This window comes from Mauremys mutica, chromosome 15 (assembly GCF_020497125.1).
Source record: "Mauremys mutica isolate MM-2020 ecotype Southern chromosome 15, ASM2049712v1, whole genome shotgun sequence".
Taxonomy (NCBI): Eukaryota; Metazoa; Chordata; order Testudines; family Geoemydidae; genus Mauremys; species Mauremys mutica.
In genome coordinates, this window is record NC_059086.1 from 4,974,349 (window position 1) to 5,000,310 (window position 25,962).

The 25,962-nt window shown below is 43.1% G+C and overlaps 1 protein-coding gene across 1 annotated transcript in view; it reads right to left on the reverse strand.

Moving 5' to 3' along the window:
* Positions 1–593: 593 nt before the first annotated feature.
* The window catches only part of ARHGAP35 (Rho GTPase activating protein 35), a 105,885-nt gene continuing 80,516 nt past the window's right edge, over positions 594–25,962 (reverse strand). The window contains exons 4-7 of the mRNA XM_044988680.1: positions 15,710–15,787; positions 12,121–12,252; positions 7,723–7,828; positions 594–7,090 (exon numbers count right to left, since the gene is read on the reverse strand). Of these exons, the coding sequence (XP_044844615.1) occupies positions 6,730–7,090; positions 7,723–7,828; positions 12,121–12,252; positions 15,710–15,787 (677 nt within the window). The 3' untranslated portion in view covers positions 594–6,729. The remainder of the gene's footprint in view (positions 7,091–7,722; positions 7,829–12,120; positions 12,253–15,709; positions 15,788–25,962) is intronic.

The window sequence follows — 25,962 nt, forward strand, 5'->3', positions numbered from 1 at the left end:
TTATTTAGCCATCTGTGTACAACAGTGGCATGTGCAAATTGGGCCTGAATCAGAGTCATTAGTCTCCACGGTCAACACTTCCCCCAGAAGAATGGACCAGTTCTCCCATCTCAGAGCTGTGCTCAGGCTGGTTTACCAGAACTCCTTCACTTCAGAGTTGGACGGTTATCTTCACAGTGTACACAAGGGCTACATCTGTTTCTGAAGAAAAAGCTTACGGTCCAGAGTGAGATTCTGTTCTTCGGAGGGGCTGATACATACAGCAAGCAGCTCAGGGGTTTGACACCCCAGCCCTGACAGTGTGGCCTCTTCCCCCACCATAACACCAGTACTGTGATACTCAAATACAAACAAAGGGCAGGTTTCTCCAATACTGACCCAATAACCACTCTTCTCTCCTCCCCCACCCCGCCCCCACTTTTGGTGGAGATTTGTTTCTGATAGGCATTTAACTGTGCCCTATGCCTGCACCTTAATGGGCTGTTGGACAGCCTGCAACGACACTGCCTACCTCCAGAGCAGACAAAGAGGGGAGCCACCAGAAGAAACAGCCGCATGGGTTGGTTTTGGAGGGATCTCTCTTTTTGTTCTTGTTTTTTTTTACAAGATTGATTTATTAACTATGATACATATCACGTAAGGCCTTTAAGTTTTTACACCATTCCCATTGAGACAATTACAATACTCTGTAGCAAATACATGATTTTTTTTTTTAAACTCAGCAGAAAACGGGCTCTTTGGCCCAGAGCTTTAAACATTATCATGCACTAATTGGATTGGCCCTGGAAAATACCACAAATTGTTAAAAATGTCCTTAAAAGAAGCGTAAAAGGAAATATATTCTATCACCAATAACTAAAGGATGTAGCTGTTAGGCCCCTAAAAATACAAAGAAATAACCGTTATACTTTTCTTTACATACAGATCTTCACTTTTTTTTTTTCCTGCAAAAAACTTGTTTCGGGCACATACTTAGCTGGAACTACTAACACATTTTAATACCATTAATATGTTTTTTTTCTTCGTCTTGAACTCAAAATATTTGTTAATTCAACATATATAGAGATCATTTTACGTGTGAAAATACAAGTACCAGAAAAATAAGCTGGGTGCAGTACTAATCCAACTTTTCAGGACAAGTTTTATTCCCATACAATTTAAGAGACAGATTTTTGTTTTTAAAATGTACACAGGGAAAAAATTAAGGATTTTTTTTTATTTAAACAATAACTTATGTCCTGCCTTAAACTAAATTTAAAATACAATATTCCTATTGTATTTCAATTTTACAAAAAGGGTTTTTAAACCTAGAAAAACTAGGACCTATTACACAGAAAGTAGGGAGAAAAAAAAAACCAGTGGGAGCTCTGCAAATCTCTGCAGCGCTCTGGGTTAGAGTGACAGACTGAATGACACATACTTGAATGAGGAAATGATTTAAGGAAACTAAACCTGTACGTGGCTGTACAAAAAAAAATCAGACTCTGGACCACAGTTGCTGAGTCACTGAAATTAAAGACGAATAATCAGCACAGCAATTAAAGTGGAAGTGGTTAAAAAATTCATTTCCCCACTCCGATGACTGTTTAAGAACTATGAAATGTCACAGGTATAATCACTGATGAAATGTAACTGCCAAGTATAAGAGCCGAGCACAGTTGAAAGGAAGAGCTGGCTACATGTCCAGAAACGCTCCCTAGTGTCCAATAAGCATCCTTCTCCAATCAGGTTATTTTAAACAAGTGACAAACCTCAGCTGCCTGTAATCTATTTAAAAGGGTTAGATTTTACTTTAAAATAACACAGAATAGCAAGGATCATGGATGCTGAGTTACACGAGAAAGGAAAAACAATCACAGAAAAGCTGGAGCGCGCTAGATTAATGAAGCAGGTCCTAAGCGCTTCCAAAAAACACATGAAGAAAACATCCATTTGCCTGACAAAACAAATGAATACTTTGGAAGAATTTTACCGCTATCTCTATGATAGGTACCATAGACTACATGGGCAAGGAAGCAGACACATTTCCAGCCTCTAGCAGAACACTCTCCTAGGGAGATAAGCTGCACACTGGATAGCTGATTTAGCCACATGGTGAGCACACAGCCAAGACAGTTTTCAAAACGCAACTAGAAGCTAAAGACTACTCAAACTTCCACCCTTCGGTGCCTACTTTTCCTCCCCACCCTTCCTGCCTGCAGTAGGATCAGTGCTGTTAATGGAACACAACCACATTACTCCGGGGGGAATGCTGCGCCACTGTGCACATGCAGAATTCATATGCCACGCAGAGTGTTTTTTCTCAGCAGAAAATACAAGTTCTGCAATTACGCCTTTCATGCAGGGGTCACTGTGGCTGTGCCACTCCTGCGAAGGAGCAGCCTCAGCTCCTGCTAAGGAAGAGAAGAGGCTGCATTCTTCACAGTGCCCTGCCCATGCGGCCAGGTCAAGAGGCACGGGATATAGGGGGACGGACAGTGTGGGGCACATGGGGCTGCTGGTGGGTCAGATTGGGGTTCAAAAGGGCTGGTGGGGGGGGACAGACTGAGGCAGAGGATGAATGGGAGGAGGAATGCAGTGACACATGGAGACGGTGAGCGGGTGCAGGGACGGGGAGGGGTGATGGGGATACGGGGACACATGGGGGAGAAGAGGTGCAGGGACATATGGGGCCAGGGCCAGATGTGCCTGCCTGAATGAGAGAGGCTAGTGGTCAGCCAGCATCTGCATGTGGGAGGCTCCCCAACAATCCCCCTCCTCGCACAAAAAACCCCAAACCCCGTTACATACTTTTCTCACCTACACCCAACAATTCATATCCAGGCTCCTTCCTAGCAATTACTTCCCTCTCCCTCAGCTCCTCTGTTTCCCTGGACTCCCGCAAGCCTTTGCACGGCTTCTGAGGGGTTCAGGAAATACATTTCTGTATTGTAGTGTAAATGAATGATTACTCAACGTTCTGTATTTATACGCCTAGTAAGGAATCGATTTGTCAAAAAACATTTCCTCAATCTTTCTATCATCTGTATTGTTCGAGACATACCTGCTGATAGGTATTGTGAAATAAATTACCAAAATTATTGAAACGGATGTGATTATATTATGTTATTTTGACAAATGAAATATGCAGAATTTTAAAATAATGTGAGAATTTTTAATTTTTTGGCGCAGAATTCCCCCAGGAGTACCACATGCATGGTGAAACCAAACATGCACTACCTCCACTGTACAGAAAAATCACATTCCCCAGAACACAGAAAAGTCTTGACCATTTGTAAAGCACAGGTGGCGTGAAAGATATGTGAGAAACTTAGTGTGTGAGGTACGGGCAGAATGTTACTGCTCAGGGAGGGACAGATGGTTAACGCCTGTCAGTGAGGAGCAACCAATCAGGTGCTTTGCGACCAGGTATGTGCCAGCTGATTGGAGACAGTACATTCTGTAACATACACCTCTTTCCCTTAGGACAGGCCTGACAGTCTACCTTCACAGCAGGCATCTCCAGGGTCTTTCAGAGTAGAACAGAAGTAGTGAGCAAATCCCGTAGGAAATCAGTCAGCAGTGTTTTCGTTTTTTAAAATGAGGTACATTATTTCCATCCTATGGGCAAAAGCAGGCTCCCCTACTGCATCTAGAACCTCAGACTAGATCAGTACAATTACAATGGCTGCGCCCTTCCTACGCACCCCACTCCCTATGCGCCATGCCTCGCTGCTTCAGTCAGCAATATACACAAATTGACGACAAAATCTCAAGGCCACAGATGGGTAACCGGGCAGAACCAGCCTCTGCACAGTAGAGCAATCCAGGATGGGAGTTCCTGAGACTGACTGCTTTAGTTCTCAGGCAGAACAACAGGAACTGATCAGTGCCTCAGGGGAAGAATGCATTACTGCTTTGCAGGGAATGGGTTTTTTTTGTTTTTGTGTGTGAAGGAAGGGGTCCCATCCTCCCAACATCCTCAGACAGGACAGCTCTGTTCTGAGCAGGCTTTGGAAAGAGGTACCAAAGAGCTGTCTAGAGAGAAGTTTAGCATCAGACCTATAGAAAGGCACGGGAACAAACCTTTTTACACAAAGCAAAATGACCCCAAAGAATCCAAAGGAAGAACACCAAAAAAACCTTTCCCATACTCACTGCCTACAGAGAAGCAAGAGAGTCCAATGGAGCATAGATGGGTCCTTATTTTATGGTGAAAGGTTTGAAAGGACTCAACCTTGGGCTTCAACTCTCCTTCTCCACTCAGAATGTTAGCATCACACATGCACAACCTAAGGGCTTTCATGGGGAGGGAAGGGGTTTAAGTTCTAAAAAACCGTCATCCAATATTTACATAAAAGCTTTTGTTTTAAAGCATGAGAATATAAAACTTGGAGGAATGCTATAAGAAGTACTTTCAAGCACATTATTCTGTCATAGGTATAACTTTAAATGCAGTTTTGTCAGTACATAAATAACCCAGCTTATTTATAGGAGGGATTCAGTTCACTGAGAGCTGGCTCTGCGTGCCGAAGGGTGTAAGGAGGGCAGGGCGTGCTTTGAGGCTATTTTTGTTTTTAATTTTTTTTTAAACTGCCTAGATATAGGGACTCAAACATCCTTGAAAGATAAAAAATAGTGATAAACCACAGATCCCATATTAAAGTGCGAGGAGACACAGGAGGGTCTTTGTAGGGATTTCTCCCATTGGTACCATAGAAACTCCAGTTAAAAACTGCCCTATGTTACTGAGGATAGGGAGGCCACACAGAGAGGAGATGGGGAGACAACACAGGTTTAAGAGGTGATTCGCACACACAGCAGCTTACATTTGGGGAGAGAGGGAGGAGGAAGGTGACATGCGCACACGACAACCTAGAGGGGCCGGGGTCAGGACGGCAGGGCTGTGGGCAGGACTGGACGACACACACACACCGCACATGCAAATGGAGGTGAGGGAGAGGACAGCAGGTACAGCAGTTCAGGTGCCAAATTAGCACTTTGCATGTCACGTAGCACTAGTTAAACTTGCAAACGCTTTTCTGTGGTGGCACCATACCAGGGATCCAAGTACAGATCCTGAAGGCTGGTCCAAGATGGAGCCTTGAGAACCTACCATCCTTTTTACTCATGCACAGCTTTTTTTCCACCCACTCCCCTTCAACATTCACTCCCTACCTTTCTTGCTAATTTTGTGGCATCAACCAGCAGCAGGTGAGCACGCAGTGAATGGCCGCCACCCTCTGTCAAAAAGCCAAAGTGTGTCACCTAACTGCTACTAGCTGGAGATACAAGGAGAGCCTGGAAGGTGGGTCCCTCTCTCACAATGCCATCAGGCTGGCTACAATTTTTTTTAAGCAAACAAAATCAGAGCCTTGAGGGGACACCAGTAATGTACTCCACCCTCCCTGTTTAGCGGGGATACTTGCACCGAGTCTTACCCACAAAGCCAGAATGTCCTCAAGATTTACAGAGGCTTCAAGCAGCCACCCAACTGAGGGCTGCTAGAAGTGTCTTACTACTGCAGTCCCTGCCATGGATAAGTTAGCTGCAATACTGTCCGTGCCTTCAGAGCCCTGTGACACACTGCAGACACACGCTTCCCTCACAACCTCACTGCACAATAAGTGCTGGACTGAAAAACCTTTCCACCGACAAAAGAAAAAAGTGTTCTAGTCCCACCACCTGCCCCCCACCCTCCCCATACTCAGTTTAACAAAAGTGTTTCAGTAACAATAGTGTTTTAAAGGAATCAAAATCCAGCTTGTCTGATAGTAAACATCTACTGTGTTTCCAAACCTCTCATCCTGTAAGTGCTAATGCCAAATTCTACCAGGGTGAGAGATATGTCGTGATTTGTCAAGGAAAAGGCAAGGCTAAGCCAAACAAGCCTGAACTCTCCTAAGGACCCTGCTGCACAGTAGTTCTGCTTCCAAGGAAAAGGGGCCATCGTCTGTGCCACGTCTCTCATCTCTTGATTAAAACCAGTGGATGGTGGGAACATGTTAGTTTTCCAGTGTCCCTTTGTTCTGAAGGGAGATTCCTCTCACTTCCCACCCTGGTCATCAGTTAAGTCAGAGAAAGTTACATTCTAGCTTTGTCCACACACAAAGCTGTACTTGTTAGAGAGATCCTGGGTCCAGACCTGCGGCGATGCAGCTTTCGGAGTAGCTACGCTGATCTGCTAGCAGTGAGATTGCTCTGAGTTATGGTCCCCATGATTAGTGTCTTTTTTTTTTTTTTTAAGTGTTGGATGAGCCTCAACCATATCCTGTGGCACGTGTTTGGGTGTTTCTGTGGCTCTGCGCTCTGGCAGAATCTTTCCCGTGCACAGGCTGAGGGTGTTGCGAAGAGTCAGTAAAAGGACATGTTCTGTACAAGCAGCCAAGTGGACAGAAGCAATAGATCTCAGAGCCCTAGACTGAACTCGGTAGTGTTGTCATGAACGTAGGCTGGCTTGGATCAGAACCAATCACACTTGAACAGATTCAGTACTCAAAAGTGCCCCCACCCCCACCCCTACAAACAAGAGAAAGGTCCAATGTCCTCTTCAACCCAGCCCCAGGCACCAGTCTGGAACGCTCAAAATTTGCACCCGATGCCCCAACTTGTTCCTGCTTTCTCAGACTGCCAACACAGCTGAAGCTTGCAACAGGATGGTAGAGAGAGGGGGACAGCAGAACCCTGGGTTTCCTTTCCAATTTCCACGCTGTGTGAGAAAAGACCAAACCTCCTTTCTCCCACACCAGTTCACAGTGTGTGCTGCTCCGCTTGAAGCTGGGATGGGAGAAGAGGCTGGAGAGGAGACTGTGGTGATGGAGGAGGTGTCTGTGGTGGGGACGGCTGAGTCATCACAGGTGTGCTGGATAAGAAAGGTGTGCTGGCAGGAACCGCTGACGGAGAACTGGGTGTAGCACTGGGGGGCTCGATAATTGGCCGATTGTAGAAAAAGAAGGGGCACTGCTGGATGAAGAGTTCAATGATTGTCTGATAGGTGCGCGTTGCAGTGAGAGCGTCCATAGTGCTGAAGTCAGGTCTCATCAAGGTGGGCCAGAAGCAGATGGAGAGGTTCTCGCTCGTCATCAGATTCACTCTGTTGTTTTGACTGACCCTGCAACAGATAGAGAGAGGCCGTGAGCACAGTCTGTTCACAACAGGAAGAACGCTCACATATCTAGGACGTGAAGAGTACAGGGAGTAATCAGTTGGCATCCAACTCATCCCCTTTACAGCATTATCCAAATTCCGGTGGACTAGGAAACCATGCTCAAAACCACACCCAAGCTATCATCATGTGCCTTCTGGGAGAGCTCTCCTGCAGTGCAGAACGATGAATGCAGGCTCCCTGCTGACTTCTAAACTCTGCAGCACCAGAAGTGACTGTACATCTCCAGAAGCAAGTGACATTCTAAGCAGAAATTAATGGAGTTGGAGAGATGTGGGTCTAATGTAGGTTTTCCCCACAGAATTCTGCTAGTTCTGATGTAGCAACGTTTATGGATCTTAATTAGCCCCCCTGATAAATGACATGTCCGCTTAACTGGGACAACTGCCAAGCAACAAATTTACTCCAGGCTGCTTCCCTACTCTATTACAGCTGCTAAATAAGTCAACATTAGCTTAATATTGTTCCAATGCTTTGTACATAGTTTATGTTAAGAAGCTGCTCATGGAATAAAGGGGACAGTCTATGTATCCAACCACCATCCATGGTCATACAGAAGTAAGAGATCTCGTACATACTTGTTCAAATGAGAGATGACATATTTGAAGACCTCATAGTTCTCCTTGGGAAATTTCTTCAGCACCTCTTTGAGCGCATGTAGCTTCTGCTCTCGGTCATTAATTTCTGTCAAAAGAAAAAAGCAATGAGAATCAGAAATTTCTGAGGAAGTGAAATGCTCATGAGCCTTTGATGAGCTGATTAAATACAACTGAAAGGCCGCCAGCAGCAAAGAGAACCTGCTCAAACATATGGATGTGAATCTCACTGGGTCTTCTCCAAAGAGGAGCCAAGCATCTCAGGGAATTTGTTCAGACAAGTGTCATCCTACTGTTCAATCCAAAAGTTTACCATCAGCAGCTAACCGTAAAGCCACATGCACTTATAATTGTTGTGCCACAGGTGGTGTAGGATAGATTCACCCTTTAAATGCACATATCGCTGCATACGGAGAAGTGCTACATCCTACTTGGTTGCATGACCTCCAGGGTGCAACAGTGAGGGAGCAGATTCATAACTCAATTAATAAGTCTCCCCTACAAAGAACACATCATTCTTGGTGTACTGCTGTATTGCCTTTGGGGAACATAATTACCACATTTGTATCTTTCTTTTCCATCCAGCACACGGCCTAGAAAAGCAGTCGAATAGAGCTGGGTACGTATCTTCGAGTAAAGCATTATCAAAGACAAACACTGGGCACACTCAGATAAGACGCATCCCAACACTGGATGAAGAGGGATGAAAGCTTGAGCACCAGGCTGGTATTTTTGATCTTCAGCACACGTAAGAAGAGAATTCCTTGTTACACCTGTGTAAGTCTCCTCCTGCACTTCAGACCATAGATTGATAGAGAAGGCTGCTACAGCTCTGGATGTCTAACTTAGACATGCCCAGAGAGGCCAGTAGGGAGGGGAGGGTGCTGCAAGCTGGAATGAGCCTGGAGGCTGACAACACAGGCAATGAACTCCATCTTTTGAAGGCATCAAGATCTGGCCTTGTACCCTACTGACTCTAGGCCCTCATTCTGAGGTGGGGAGGGAAAGTTATGAAGCAGCATTGGTACTATATACTTCCCTATCCAGCTCCTGAGCATCCTGAACAACAGGTCTCCAGTGCGCTCTCTCTCTCCTTCAAGGACAGGGCGGAGATTGGTACCTCCACCATATTCTATCATCCATAATGTACATGCAGTTATCCAGAATAAAGGGGAATAAATTCACTGGAATAAATTGCCTAGGGAGGTTGTGGAATCTCCATCTCTGGAGATATTTAAGAGTAGGTTAGATAAATTCTATCAGGGATGGTCTAGACATTATTTGGTCCTGCCATGAGGGCAGGGGACTGGACCCGATTACCTCTCGAGGTCCCTTCCAGTCCTAGAATCTATGAGTCTTCCTCCCCTCGCCATTATACAACACAATCAAGGGGAAGAGAGAATTTACAGGAAGGTGACCCACATTTATCCCACTCTAGGTATAACCTCATCCTCTACAATCCTGAAGTTTCAGATATGAGCAATAACCCATTGCTGCTACAAATCACCAGTCTTTTCCACCTGTTTCAGAAGATCCTGCTCTGGTGCTGAAGAGCAGAGGCACCTAACAACGAGCCAGATGATGTGGCCTAACTCTTTGAACCTGGTTAGTTCCCAGACGGATGGCTTACCTAGGAACTGGCTGGCTTTAAGGGAGGGTTGGGGCACTAGTACTAATCCCTGCAGCAAGGAGACAGGCAGGACTCTAGACAGGAGCAAGTTGTGCTCCTCATTGCCAGTAACTGTCCCAGATCTCTAGCATATGATTCCAACTCAGTCAACCTATGTGGGACTGGGAACCACTACTGGAAAGCAGGTTGGTTGAAAACCAATGAAACCAGAATGGGCAGTAGCTGAGCATTAGGCTGGCAGAGGGAAAGAACTGGTCCTTGGGAGCAAAGGTTGGTGAAAAGAGGCTTAAACTGAAACACACATGTCCACACCTTTTGCACCAGTTTAACTAACTGAATCACTTTAGAATCGCTTTAGAATCACACCTCTAAAACCAGTGCTATTCTGCATGTGCACAAGCTCTTGGTAATCTGGAGAAGTCTCTCCAACCCATCAGCCTTCGCTAAAAACCTCTCTTTCAAAAAGAATTAAATGGAAGGAATATATGATTTTCCACTACACTGAACTGTCAACTGACAATGGTGTTCCCTGGACTCCTCCATCAAGCCCAGGGTAACTTTTGGATGTACCTGGCGCCTTCCTTGAAGCCAATGAGGCATGTTTAACATTGTTCTGGTTATGTATTTCCCATTCCAACAGTGGCTGTCTGTGTACTGAGGTTTTGGAACAAAAGTATCCCACTGCTGTTAAAACTGATTCAGCAGTACCAGGTAACAAAAGTCCCCTACCCTTCATGGGAACTATCAGGATAATCCATTCATACTGTCAGGTGCCTGGATATGGAGATTGTAATTAAAATAAATATGAAATATGTAGAAGGGAACGGCGTTAATGAGAATCTGTGTTATTCATTTAAATTCTCAGCCTTAATATTTTATTTGCATTTTCCCCTCCAATGAATTGTATATCTAAATTCCTGCTTGTATGTGTACGTTTGTCTTGCATACCTCATTTCATTGCTCTGCTTAGCCCTTGGGTAGATGTACCACAAGTTAAAATGCGCAGGGCTGTGCCTCTACCACACTTAAAGATGCTGTGAATATCTGCACAAGGGGTAGCAATAAGAAGGACACTTAATGAAAAGGGAAATTAAATCCACCCCAGGCTCTTGCTGTTTTAATATGCTGTCTTCACAGCAGAATCAACTGGGATGATATACGTGTTTTAGAAAGGCTGCTGCACTAGAATTACTTGATTTTTCTTGCCAAGATTTCTTAAGTAAAAAAAAAAAAGGCAAAAGATGCAGTGTCAGCAACTTTCTCACACAATGGAATTTTTAGCATGCCTTTATCTTTTACACCTCTAGATGGCACCATGGCAAGGCTATCACTAACAAACCTATTTTCTTCCAGCAGGCTGTGAGCCCCTAAACATAACTGCCAGGAGAGATCCATTTTCCCAGCTGAATCTATGGCCTTCCTAGCCTAATTAATATGCATTATTCCAAAGGTTCTTTCTCTAAGGGCACTGGTCATGTTAAGAGCCACTCACAGCTTTATCTTAAGGATAGGGGAGGAGGAAAAGAAATGTACTGAAGGAGGCAACTACTCCCTGTGTGGGGGGTGACAGACTCACTGGGTCTTTCATCCTTTCCTCAGCACGATGTCCACTGCTAGCATTAGATGCCCTCAAACCACTGGTGATGGAGTTCTCTTCCCTGACGTTAACCCATTCTCGGAAACTTTCAGCCCACTGGACTGTCAGCTAGTCTCTGGAAGCCCAAGTTCAGCATTGAAAGCATTTATAAACTCCAGCTGATCCAGGGAGAAGAGCTGTCTATGGAACATTGAGACATTAACAGGCAGTGCTGCGTATTACACCGTCTCCCGCTATTTGTGGCAAACAGCAACATGCTCTAGAGACCCAACTGACTGTCAAGAACCATCCTTTAGGAGTGTGTCTCATCGGACCTAGCTCATACAGGGCAACTAGAACCAGATAAAGTCACTGGGTTGGGTTGCAGGCCTGGCACATAAGGAGAGACTACCCACTATAATGTATTCATTGTGGCAGCGTAGGTTCTGCTGTGAGAAAACTACTTGGCTAGATCAGGGCTTGCCTGCTGATAGAGATCAAATACTGACCGAGCAGCTAGACTGAAAGCCTTGCTCAGCCCTAAAAGGTAGCAGCTGCCTTTTTGGCATGTGAAAGCAACGGGTCAATGCCCCCGCCGAGCAGCTAGAAAAAGAAATAAAAAATGGAAGGAAAAACTTGTGCAGGGGCTAAGCTCCAGGCACATTAGCAAACCGAGAGACTAAGGATTCACCCCACTGAGGACCAAGGAAACAGGATGCAATTTTGGATTTATACCTGCCCAAACAATGCTGACTGGAGGACTCATTGCATCCCAGGGCAATATATTGGAACAAGCAAATTTCCAGATGTGCCCAAGTCCTGCATCTGTGTCTCGCAATCCATGTGCTAAAGAATGTGATGTTATAGGCAGAGGATAGAGCGGTATGATTAGGAAAGCACCACAAATGTCTCAGCTCAGCTCTTGCTCTAAGCTCTACAAGCAGAGACAGTTATTACTGTTGTCATGATGACAACACACAATACGGACTAAGTCAATTAAAGCTAGGAAATTTGCAATTAAAGCCAACACACTGCCAGCACAACGTGCTCTGCCACTATGTTGATGTATTTCAGACAGGAGAAAGCAGTTTCCTATAATGCCAGATGGACAGAAGAATTTGGATTCTTTATGCTCTGAAACAATGGTGTCACCCATTGCCTTGTGCATACTCACTGTGGGCCTCCACCAGTTCAATCTGCATATTGTACGGTACCAGGGGATCGGGCAATTCTGAGAAGAAGCTTTTCATGGCTCCAGCCACAGTATTCACTGTGAAGTCCTTCTCTGCCAGGTCTAGATTGTGATCTACAATGAAAGCATTTAACAGTTAAATCTCACCAAACACAAGACACGCAGCTGCTGCAGTGAAGCAAATGACACGCATGAGATCCTGACAGGGAAGAGATAGAAATCACTTGGCAGGCTACAAATGAGACTTAGAGAAAGTGCTGAGGGCCTATGTAGACAAACAGCTAAAAAACATGTCTTGCACAGAACACAGAGTAACCATCCCCCGGTCTAATGCAAAACTCCAATCCTGTGAGATGACACCCATTTGACTGATAGCTAAACAGAAACTCTGAGGGGGCAATTAATTTGACAGGTCCAGAAAAGGGATAAAGGAGTCCTGACTTCCATTCTTACCCTACCCAGTAGGTAATACTGCCTGCCATGAACCTTTTGGATCTGGCTAATGAGATTACTAATATTCCTGCCTTGTTCTATTTTTCAAAGCCACCTGCAGTTAGATAAATTAGCAGAAAAGTATTTACAATCTTCTTACAGATCCCTCCCCCAAAGCAGCTACTGATGAAGAAACTCAAATGTGGCATCATAGCAGTTAATGTCTGTAGGCACCTTTAAAATGTTAAAAATCATATAAAGTGATATTACAAGAGTTTTTCTCTATCATGTTACCCTATAGTAGACATCATCGTAAAGCTAGTTTGAATCCCTAAACTTTTCATATGACTAAAGCTACATTTATTCAGTTTTAAGTCACTTTATCATGTTTAAAGTCCTAAATTTGCTTTTCCAGACAACATCCCCAGCCAGGAAATAATCAAAATCCCAATGGTCAGCGAGGGCCCTGAAAGAACAAAACATTAGGACTTACAAAAACACTGGAAGTTTAAACACTGGTACACGGGAATTAGTAGTTTCATTTATCTGCACTAAATAAATCTCTTAAACACTTTATTGAAGGAACATGTCAAACACGAACTCCTACACAAAAGTGGCAAAACCTCATGTGAATACATTAATTACAAACAACTGAACCACTCACACAACAGTGTGGAAGGAAAGGGAGAAACTTAGATAAGGGCAAAGGGAAAGTGTTAGATAAGATGGTCTACAGAGGCCAGGAGCAACAAAGACACACCATAAAAACTGCCAAATGTACAAGCTTTTGATGTCCCAGAGCCAGAAAATCCTATTTGCAAGCGTTATGGTACATATTGTGATGCCAGGAATTTAAAAATCAAGGCAGGAATTGCAAGGTCACGAATATCAGTTCTGCCTATGCTACAAAAATAACTGCAGTTAAATTTGGTTGTCACCCAAACATGTTATAACATGTTTTCACCTCACTTGTGTCATCAGCAAAGACTTGCTCTGTTTGAAGGGCCATAGCTAACTTAAAACTCATATTACTGACAACCTTTCCCCTACAATTGTTCCAAGTAATACCCATGATTACTATAATTGAAAGATTAGAGAAAAGATATTTCTCATTGTGTTTTCACTTTGCTTACTTTGCACATTTGACAGCACATTGCTTCTATTCAGTTTCACTGTTTCCCCTGCAGTTAGTTTCCCACTATCTGTGGATTCCACATAGCAACAGAAGAGAGAAAAATAAAATAATTAAAAAAAAGGGAGCGGGGGAGAAGTTTGGCTCAGGGTACCTTAGACTAATTTAACTCATTTTCTAACCTGTCCAGTTCTTAAGTTGTGTGAATCTTTTAAGGAATCATGCTTTAGCCTAGGAATCTAGAAGCCTTATAACAGGTTACCTTACACGGCCCAAAGTGCACAACACCATGATTAAATATGGTTATATTCAAGGACCTAATGTCTGTGTGGTACTCTGGCATCCCCATCTAAATTTAAACATGGACATTAATTAAATATGAACACAAACAACAATCAGTATGCTAGTCACCATGGTATTTGTTTTGATTATAAATTTATTATGTTGTATCAACAGTTTAAGTTTTGAATGTGCTGAAAATTTGTGCACTGACAATACAAAACTGGATCGCAATAGGTGTCTGGGACCGATGGGAGTTGGGTAAACAACAGGTGGGGCTTCTGGCATATGGGAAGACATGGGATGCATTTTGGGATTTTGGACTAAACACAACAACTGGATGTTTCTACTAAAATTATCAGCCTCAAGCAGCGAAACTGTAGTTTAAAATTATTTTGTTTTGTGTTTCAGAGTTAACCCCTATTAAGATAATGGAGCAGCTCACGCCTCTGAGGTCTTGTCTATATTATAGGTTTATTTACACAACCTGGAACCAAAATATCAGTCTGTTTTAACTCACACCCTCATCTATTTTGGTGCAAATCTGCATGTGGACACACTTATTTCAGAGTAAGAATGTTCTATTTTGATAAATCCAAAAGAAGTGTGCACCCACAGACTCAAGTCAAAATAAATCAGGGTGTGAATTAAAACAGATTGGTTATTCCAGTTCCAGATTGTACTCTATGAAAAAGTGTTTTTAAAACTAAATTAATTATTAAGAGTTTGAGATCACTTACCACATAGCCTAGTTTAATACCTTTAAAACCATGTCAGCTGGTACCTAATTAACTCTAGGGTGTTAACAGCATTAAAACTATTTCTACACTGGGTACAAAATAGTATTTCAAATCATGTTAGCAGATAATTTAAAATACACCTTTTACCTGTAGACTAGACACGGCCTGAGGGCAGTTTGCAAAGCCAGAAAATAAAACCTTGCATTGATTCACACTTGTTTCACATTTTTAAAGTTATTTTCACATCCACAAGGTCTAGAAACATCTTTTTAAAAAATGAAATAAAACATAAGAATGGCCATATTGGGTCAGAACAAAGGTCTTCCAATAGTGGCCAATGCCAGGTGCTTCAGAGGGAATGAACAGAACAGGGGATCATCAAATGATCCATCCCCCTGTCACCCATTACCAGCTTCTGGCAAACAGGGGCTAGGGACACAATCTCGAGCCCTTGTATTCTAGAGTACCACCATCCCTTTTATTCTAGAGCACAAGTCTGCTTTAAGGGGTGGATTGTGTTGCAAGTTCTACAGCTGAGGAAGCACAGCACACATAGGATACTGATTATTTCAACAGAGCAGACATAGCCTAAATATTTTGCGAAGAACAGAGTACCAACACAGCATAACAATAGTTACAACAGTACCAGCTGATAATTTGGCTCATTATCACAATCTGATTGGTCAGGTTTGAGAAATTAGAGTAAATTCTCAATCAGTCAATGAACAAATATTAAAGAAAGCTGTGCCCACTATAACTAATCTCAATTAATCTCATGGTCACATTCAGACTTCTCAGCTTTCAGTCTGAATACCGGTAACAGTTTAAAAGGTGATTACAGAGGCCCGGACCTGGAATCAAAACAGATTGTACAAAAACAAATCACTTTGATCTGGATTAGACCAGATGATCCTAAGTAAATTTAAAAAATTATTTCCTATGCTACTGCCACATCCTAACCCCTTTGTCCAATAGGAACAGACATTACCTTGATCAAACTGTCTCTGCAGACTCTCCATTTCAGACTTGTTTCCACTCACACGGTAGATGCCTTCAGTACTCAACCCTAGTGAAACAACAAGGACACAAGAAGTCAGTGCAACTTTGTGGAAGTGTTATCTGGATGGAACAGAATTATCTGTCTACAAGGAGGAAAAAAAATGAATCAGTGCCAAGACTCCCATGTCACAAGAACTGGAAAGTGGTGCACAACTTTTATTCCTTAGAACAAGCAATATGCTTTGCAAAAATACCCAGAGAGGAAAAAAAGCCTTGAGCTTCTCTGCCAGTTTTCCTCAGAGGATTTCAGGGTACTTATAAACAAACAGTAGTTAAGCATATACTGAGATGGAAATATAATTAGGTCTAGTCTACACTTAAAAGTTGGGTCAACATAGTTACAGCACTCAGGGACGTGAGAAGTTCGCACCCCTGAGCATGCAGCTAAGCCGACCTAACCCGCAGTGTAGATGCCGGAGAGGTAGATTACCTACAGCAACAGAAAAACAATCCTTCTGCTGCTGTAGGAAATGTCTACAGTACAGTGCTATAGTGACATAGTTATGGTGGTGTCACCGTGCCACTAGCACAGACATGGCCTGAGTCACCATTTTATAGATGGGGAAAGAAACACAGAGGTCACACTGCAAGCCAGTGGCAGAATCAGGTTTAGAATCTGGGGTCTCTGACTCCCCCTCTGCCCTAAGCAGAGGACAATACTGGTTCTTACCTAAAATAAACATTGTGGCAACTGCAAACATAGCTCCTATAGGAAGTTAACCTGTTAAATGAATATACTGAACAAACACTGTTTCACTAATAACTTCTTGGGGCATAAAATTAGATTTAAAAAGGTGCTTCTGTTTTCCACACGTCTGTGCAACAGATGGAAGAAATAAGGCAAGTGACTCCGGATGTCCATGGGTATTTGGAGTCTGGCTAAAGGAAGAAGCTACCCCTCACTGCTCCTCTCCTTATTACTATCCCAAGGACAAATGCCTGTACACAAGAGGGCGAGGATGATCACTAGCAATGCAACTAGAAGGATATGCAACTCTTGCAGTGAATCTATAAGCAGGGAGAACAAATGTCTCAATTTAGCCATCATTTTAATTGGTGCTTTCTGAGAAGCCCACATTCAGTGAGATAAAAGCAGAGAACCTGTCTTATGATATACATAAAAGAATAAATGGACACAAATCAGGTATTAGGAATGGCAATATACAAAAACCTGTAGGAGAACACTTCAATCTTCCTGGACACACAATAGCAGATTTAAAGGTAGCCATCTTGAAGCAAAAAAACTTCAGGACCAGCCTTCAAAGAGAAACTGCTGAGCTTCAGTTCATCTGCAAATTTGACACCATCAGCTCAGGATTAAACAAAGACTGTGAATGGCTAGCCAACTACAAAAGCAGTTTCTCCTCCCTTGGTGTTCACACCTCAACTACTAAAAGAGGGCCTCATCCTCCCTGATTGAACTAACCTCGTTATCTCCAGCCTGATTCTTGCTTGCATATATATACCTGCCTCTGGAAATTTCCACTACATGCATCCGACGAAGTGGGTATTCACCCACGAAAGCTCATGCTCCAATACGTCTGTTAGTCTATAAGGTGCCACAGGACTCTGCTGCTTTTACAGATCCAGACTAACACGGCTCCCCCTCTGATACAGTACATTAATGGTATTTGAGTCTGAAGTGCAAAGGATTTATTCAATATACAGGTCATCAACTGTACAGTTTAAAAGCTTTTAATTGCTAAAGAAGTGGTCTGTATCAGGGTCTCATTTCACAGAAAGGAACTCATCTCATCAGAAGAAAAAGCTGGGTTAATGGACCAACGCAGAGGATCATAAAATTCAGGGCTGGACACAAAAGAATCAGTGTCTGTGCACTTGGAAAGAAAAACAGGAGCAGCTGCCACCATTTGTCTCCCTGCAGCCCAAATTCAAAACAAGCCATTAGACAACAGGGCTTATTAAGGCAAGTACCTGTTTAATGTACACACAGAGCAAGAAAAGGGAGCCCCATCTCTTTGCCTTTAATCTGAAGCTCTGCCTTTCTGGTCCTTGCTCACACCTGCCTCAGGCTATGTCTACACTACCATGGTACATCAAACCTAAGTTACGCAACTCCAGCTACGTGAATAACGTAGCTGGAGTCCACGTAGCTTAGGTCTACTCAGTGGTGAGCTGGAGCGGGTTCCCACAGGTCCCCAAGAACCGGTTGCTAAAATTAGACCTCCATGGAGAACCGGTTGTTAAAGGGCCAGGGGATGGGCAAAGAACTCTGGTCCATGGGCCGGACCATCCTGTTGCTCCCAGGATTCCCAGCTGGGGAGGCTGAGGCTCCCCCAGCCCTTCCCCCGCTTCCCCCCAGCTGCAGCGTGGCCAGCCACCAGCATCAGTTGGGCAGCTCAGCTGAGCTCCGGAGTTGCTTTGAGTTGCCAGCAAGGTAAGGGGGGAGGGGGCTGCAAGCTCTAGGGCTGCTGGGGGAGAAAGTGGGGCAATTTGCCCCAGGCCCTGCAGGGGCCTCCAGCCCCACAAGTATGTCTCCGCCTGCCCCAGCCCCTCCCCCGCTCCCCCCCTTAAATCAGAACTTTTTATAGGGAACCGGTTGTTAAAATTTTGGCAGCTCATCACTGGGTCTACTTATTATGGGGTCTACAGCACGCTAGGTCGATAGGAGAGTCTTACCTTACTCCTCTCATTCCTGGTGGAGTACCAGGGTCGACTGGAGAGCGCTCTGCCGCCAATTTAGTGGGTCTTCACTAGACCCACTAAATCGACCCCTGGTGCATCGATCACTGGAGCATCGATCCCGCAGTAGTGTAGACATACCCTCAGTTTGACTCACTCCTGATGGACATACCCAAACTGTCCAAAGGTGACTTAAAATTGACAGTAACTAGTTCTCAAGATTTGTTTCTGGCCTTTACCAAGCTATAAAGTATTGTTCATATTAAGTGTTCTCCAGGAGTTGCACTTTCCCCAAAGATTATTGTGCTCTGCTTCTTGCGTTTTGTTACAACCCCCAGCCCATGGTGAACCATTACTGCTACAGCACCATGTTCCCAAGAAAGAGGCAGCCTAGTCAGAGACCCCAGTGCTAGTTCCATTTTCATATAAAATGGGAGAGTCACAGAGAAATCAAAGCAGGTATGTGCAAACTGGAAAAAGAAAGCAGTGAAAATATGAAGAGCTGTTTAAAAGCCTAGTATGGTCATTAAAAGTCTACATGCTCCCTAACTCCTCTTAGCAAATCTGACCTCAAATCATTCCTGTCACACCAAACTCACACATAACAAAGCCTCCATCATTCTTGCCTTCAGTAACACTGGTACTGTTGAACCTTACAGCAATACTAAGCAATGAATGCATGAAACAAAAGGAACATCAGAGTCACAGACATTCTGGCAATTTCTTTCTCTCTTTCTTTTTTCCCCCCAAAGACTCGTTGCTCAGACATGTAAATGGAAAGGGAATAGACACTATGGGATTGCAAAGACTGCAGATGGCTCCACAATTGTTCCCCAATTAATTTTTTCTGACAGAACATTACCACTCAGCACAAAGTAAGATGAGTAACTCCTTCTCTTAATGACCGTCCACCATAGCCGCTAATAAGAGTAAATGACAAATTAATTACCAGTAGCTTAAACGAGAGGCATAATGCTGACAACATATATAATGAAAAATTGAACCAAACATCACTTGTAAATTCAAACCATCCCCTTTCGTGACTGAGCAACAGCAATATTTAATGTATATACTGCTGTAGCCATGTTGGTCCCAGGATATTAGAGAGACAAGGTGGGTGAGACAATATCTTTTATTGGACCAACTTCTGTTAGAGAGAAAAGCTTGTAGCTTACACAGAGCTTTTCTTCAGGTCTGGGAAATATACTCAGGCCAGGTTTACACTACACTCCCACTTACTTCAGAATAATTTATAAAAACAACAAGGAGTCCGGTGGCCATCGGACTTCTTGTTGGTTTTGTGGATATAGACTAACACTGCTACCTCCTGATACTTGACACTATGCAAGAATAATTTGTGTGTGTGTCAATAATTTGATGTGTCATTCAAGGGTGTGACTAAGTCACACCCACCTAAGCACCGGTACGGATAGCTCTATTATGCTGACATAACTACTGCCTCTTGCGGAGGTGGATTTATTATGCCAATGCAAGAGCTCTCTCCCCTCGACACAGAGCGTTTTCACCAGCGTTTCTGCTGATGTCATGCTTCTAGTATAGAGTCAGTCTCATTGTCATAGCTAAATATAAAGCAGAACAGATTGTTTAGCATAAGTAGTTAACATATTTCAAGTTACCATTCAAGGTGAAGTGACCCATTAACATTAACTTCCAGTCATAGGAGGGGAAAAACGCTCTCTGTGTGTGTGTTAAGTTATAGATTGTTGTAATAAGCAATAAATCCAGTGTCTCTATTCAGTCCATGATTTAAAGTATCTAACCAAGTCATGAATTTAAGCTCACAGGATCATCTTTTGAAGGTATTATGCAGGTTTCCTTTGAGGATGAGGACTCTTCTGGTTTTCAAACAACCCCCCATGCTCTCCAAGCTCGTTATCAGAAGCAAATGCCCCAGAGACCAGGACACACCAACTCAAAGCAGCACCAGATCTTGCCAAAACAGCACATGTAAAACCTGTAGCCACACCTCCACTGCTACTAGGCTCTTGATTAACTCTCACGAAAAAAATTCATAGAAGATAAAAACACCATATTTGTGGGTGAACACTTTTGACAAAGCGATCACTCTATATCTGACATCAGTCCTCAGCCTCAACGGAAACCTGCACTACACCTGCAAAAGATGAGCTTGGGAGCTTAAATTCACAACTTTGCTAGATACTAAAAGCCATGGACTCAATAGAGACATTGGATTTATGGCTTATGCTAAACAATCTGTTCCACCTGTACCTCGATATGGCATGAGTACACTTCCCAGACCTGAAGAAAAGCTCTGGGTAAGCTCAAAAGCTTCCCTCTCACCAAAAGAAGTTGGTCCAATAAAAGATATGACCTCACCCACCATGTCTCATCAGTATTTATTAACTGACTTAATATTTCCTGCAATCCACTTCCATGTTTATTTTACAAAATCCTGTTTTACACCAGCCACACAGACATCGCAAATCTGTAGCATCAAGACAGGCTATACATCATTTGACCTGAACTGAATTATTGATATCAACCACTAATTTCATATAAACAGAAACAAAACCTGGGAAGAAGCTGCAAGGAGTAACTTGACTTTAAAGCACAAAGCTCTGTCTTCACCATTGCTAACATGGTCCAGCTCCATCGGTTTTGGCAATGTTGGAAGTCTCAGCATAGAAGGGAATTTTTGCACCATATCCATGCAAATCCCCCAGGTAGCTGCGCTACAGCAGTGTAAGACAGGGCTTGCATTTGAGAGAATTACTGGAACCTAAATGTGCAAAAAAGCAGTCAGATTTATCCTCAGACATATGGACATGAATTTTGTGAAGAATCAAGATAACCTCTCCGCATACAAAGGCAATAGATTTCCCAAGATATGTATATATCCACTGCATGAGGAGAGGATCAATCCATTCATTTTTAAATGAAACACAGAATGAATGGGTACCTGAATAATGGGGATACAAATCCACCATGGGGTTTCTATGATAAAAAGGTAAAGCTTTTTAAAGGAAGATCACCAGAAAAGGTAGAACAGCACCATAACCAACATGATCATTTATATAAGGGTCATGCTCATTACAGGGTCTATGTTCATCAAAGGTTTCTAATGCAACCTGCCTTCTGCTCTTGTCTTCTTCTCAACCATCAATCTCTGGGTGACCCACCTTATTGCTCCTAACAGTGCCCAAGCTATGCTCCAGCAGCACCAACTGGTTACATCTGGTAATTCATGTAAGTGTCAACACATGACTTTCACTGGTTAAAATCTAGTCGGGGCAGTGAATGAAAAGATTAAAAGATATGTGCTGCAGTGTTTTCAACAACACAATTCATGTATAACCTCACTTGTATGCTTGCTCCCCATTAGTTTTTGTCAATAGCTGTAAGAAAGTTCACGGATAATGGAAGTAAGGTGAGAATACAAAATGACCAACATCCTGAAAGATACTAAGAAGTAGGAACGGCTGCATTTCTCACTCTTGCTGTCAGATTCTAAGCAGTAACATCTGACAAAGATATATAATGAGCCCAATGTGGCTACCCTGGGATATCTTATGTGGCTACACCAACCAAAAACTGGCTGCTGAGAGCCCTCCAGTAGAAAGGACTTTAACATTGCCTAAGTGGCATTCCCATCAGCAAGAACAAGAGAAAGACAGCAGTTATTTTCAACATAGTCCTTAATTAGAGGCCCACCTAATGAATTAGAATTCAAAGAAAAAAGCTGGTTGGACTTTCCAAAGAGATTTGTTTATTCTCAATAAAAGACCTTTATTACGGGAGCCAAATATCTTAGAAACAAGTGGTGGGAAAAGTTAATGAAGGTAGAACCTTAATCTGTTTCAGAAAATAATTTTGGATAAACATGCAAATATACCTTGCCTCTCTAAAGCACTTCATTCTTCCAGCTGACATTTCTACAACCAGAAAGTAAGATTCACATACAATACACTAGCTACCAAGAATCAAATGACTCACTGGAGACCTTCATAAATGTTGAGACATCCATGGCGATAATAGTCCATGATAATCTAGGTTTTTTAGCAGGACATTTAGATATGAAAGAACCCTTTAATAATCCAGATAACTAGAAATAAATCTGGTTTCTCAATCAGGGAAGGCTTCCCAGATGCTTAGGCCTTACTATATATCTGAAATGTATCTCTGTGACAGAACCTCTTCTTCTCTGGATCATCACTCGAAGGGGAAAAAAAGGCATTAGGCATATTAGTTAGCAACTAGAAAAATGATAGCAAAGTCAATTTTCTGAGTTGCGCCGCACAAGAAGCACTAGTACAGATATGTCTGTAGAGTCATAAAAAGGAGCAAAAAAACACAGAGAGGACAATTATATACATAATACAGTTTGAGGGGGAAAACACATACTACATATATAGGATCGCATCAGGGCAAGGTTCGTGACATTTAGGGTCTCTAGAGCCCTTAATCCAGCCTTAGAGAGAAAAATCAAGTTAAATTAGTTCTGAAAAAATATAGCAGCACAAAACGACAAATGAGAACAAAACACAAAATGCACCTGTTGAGTAATTTTCAGAGCTACAAAGAATGACCTACGATGACACTGAACTAATCCAACTAGGGCCTGTGAGAAGTTAGAAACAGATTGCTAGAGCAGCTTCAGGGGTTGACAATTTCTGGGTTTAAAATTCACCAAAAAGCAGTAAAAACTCTATAAAGATAAAAGAACTATTATTTACCTTACAGTAGCTACGGTTCTTCAACATGCATTGTCCACACAGACTCCACTCTTGGTATGTGTGTGCCCCACTTGCACAAGATCAGATGTTTTAGTCAACAGAGTCTGTTGGGACACACCTGTGCTCTAGACATCCTCACATCCCTCATCCGAAGGATGGAGCAGGCCCAACCAACCAAGATGGTCTGCAACACTGAGTCTTTATTCAGCCGCTTATGGTTGTCTGGGAATTGTCTGCTGACATAATCTGTTAGTGAGTCTGAAAGCCTGGAAGATGCAGTGCCTTCAGCATGATAAATACACCAAGCTGAGAGCTGAATGGTCTCCAGACAGAGAGCTGGTGACCTGGCTACTCCCTGCCTATAGACATAATGCACAGCTGTGGTGTTGCCTGTGAGCACCTGGACTGTGGATCCCTGGAGTCAAGGTTGAAATGATTTTGCATACCAAGTGGATGGCTCTGAGATCCAGGACATTTACGTGCAGACTAGCTTCCTGAAGGATCACATCCCCCGCATTTGAAGGAGCACATCCCCCTGTTCCTCAGTGGAGGCATCCGTCACCAGTGTCTTGGTTGGAAGAACTGCAGAGAAGGGTACTCCCTTGCACACCTGAAGAGGGTATTTCCACCAGTTTAGCAAGGAGATGACTTCTTGCAGGACTGTGACCATCATATATCCATGCGGTGCCTGCTGGATAGATACACTGATTTCAACCACCTTTTTAAGGAATGTAGGTGAAGGCTAGCAAACTGCTTCACATAGGTGCATGAGGCCTTTCATCCAGAAATCTAAGGCTTGCTCTTACGATGTCTGGGAGAGTCTGAAGCTGGCTGATGAGGTTTGCTATAGTTTGGAACCTCTCTTATGTAAGGTAAATGTGCACTGATATGGAATCTAACTCAGCTCCTATAAAACTCTATGTTCTGAGTTGAAATAAATATATTTTTCACTGTTGACTTTGAGACCCAATGCACTGAAGAGCCTTACGGTCATGTGAATCAAGTTGGTCACCTGCTGGCATGACCTTCCTCAGATCAGCCAGAAGTTGAGACATGGACAGACCTAGTTCCCATGCTTCCTGGGACAAGCTGCCATAAGTGCCAAGCACATGGTGAAATACCTTCAATGCTGTGGAAAGACCAAAGTGGGCAGGATCCTGTACCAGCAGTGAGATGTTCCTATCAGAAATCTGAAGTATTTCCTGTGGGTTGGGCGAACAGACACATGAAAACGGCATGCTGAAGGTCAAGAGCCATGAACCAGTCTTGAGAATCTACCAAAGGAATTATGGAGACCAAAGTCACCATCCTGAACTTGAATTGATGGATGAATTTGCCAAGATGTTGAAGGTCCAGAATGGGATGCCAACAACTCCCTTTCTTCTTTGGGATGGGAAAATAATGAGCATAAAAACCCCTGCTGCTTCTGAACTCTAACAGCACCTCCTTCTCTAAAGATCCAAGTTGTACACAGAAGTCCATTTATTTCAACAGTATCTCATGAGATCCCTGAAAGGGGACAGGGAAGGAGGGTAGGAAGGGACTGGAATTGGAGAGAATACTCCTTGTTGACAATTTCCAAGACACACTGGTCTGAAGTGATCAGAGTCCAGGCTTCTCAAAAATAAAAAGCCAAAGAGGGGTGGAAAGAAAGAGATCAAGAGGTTCTGTCAGGCTCTGACACTGGCATCAAACCTGCTGCCTGGCAGAAGAAGCAGACTGTGAAGAGGCAGAAGAGTTACTGTTGGAAGAAACTCTGCTTCTCTCAGTGGCTTTCTTCTTGGGGCTGAATTGCACAGTCCTAAAGAATGCAAAGTTTTCTTGAAGTACCTTCAGCAAATGGAGAACCTGATCCATTTTGGAATTAAGTTCATTAGCCTTAATGGGAAGGTCCTCAGTCGTGGTTTGGACTTCCCTGGGAATCCCAGAGGACTGAAGCTAGGAGGATGTTCTTCCACAGATGTGGCCATAGTACACACCGCTGTGTCCGATGCATCCAGTGCCGTACGTAGGAAAATGTGGGCTATTATCTGTCCCTCGGTAGTCATTTTAAATTTATCTTGTTTCTGTGATAGAGCAAAAAGCACTCCATGAGGAACAATTTTAGATGAACATCTAGCTTTGAGTGCACTTAGAAAAGCAGTGACATACAGAACATTACTTAGGAGAGGTCATATTTCTGAACAAAAAGTGCCTGACATTAAGTATGATTGCAGTTTCATTTGAGGTGCAGGGTTTGAACTCCAGGGATTTCACTTTTGCATTGCTAGAGCCCCTATAGTGGGGGTCAGGGGAGGGGCAGGGATCTTAGACTATAAACTGACTAAAGATTTTTTGTGCCAAAGGGCAGAGAGACTAAGACTAATTAACAATACCAATAACTAACACTAGCACAGTGTGCAGAGAAGCAGGCAGATAGCACAGGGATTCTTTCAAGAGTGATAACAAGGAAACAAGGACTTTCTCCATAGTTTATGTCCTCAGGTGATGGGGCATAAGATCAAGAAGGGCACTGGAACAGACACTGCTGGCCAAAATAATCCAGTCTTAGGCTCATGCACACCAAGAGTGGAATCCATTCAGCAATCACTTGAGGAATCACACACTCCTCATTCTTTCCTGCCTGGCAAGTTGTAATCACCATAAACACTAAAGCTTGTCTCTCAAGGGATTTCCTTGTTTTTGCGCTTAGATCCAAACCTGTAATGTTATTTCACCACCATATTCTACATTAGTTTATTTTCTGAAATTTTGGTTTTATAAAACATTATAAGTCTTATACTGAAAATGCAAGACACTTGAATTAAGATCTAGCTATTTGCAG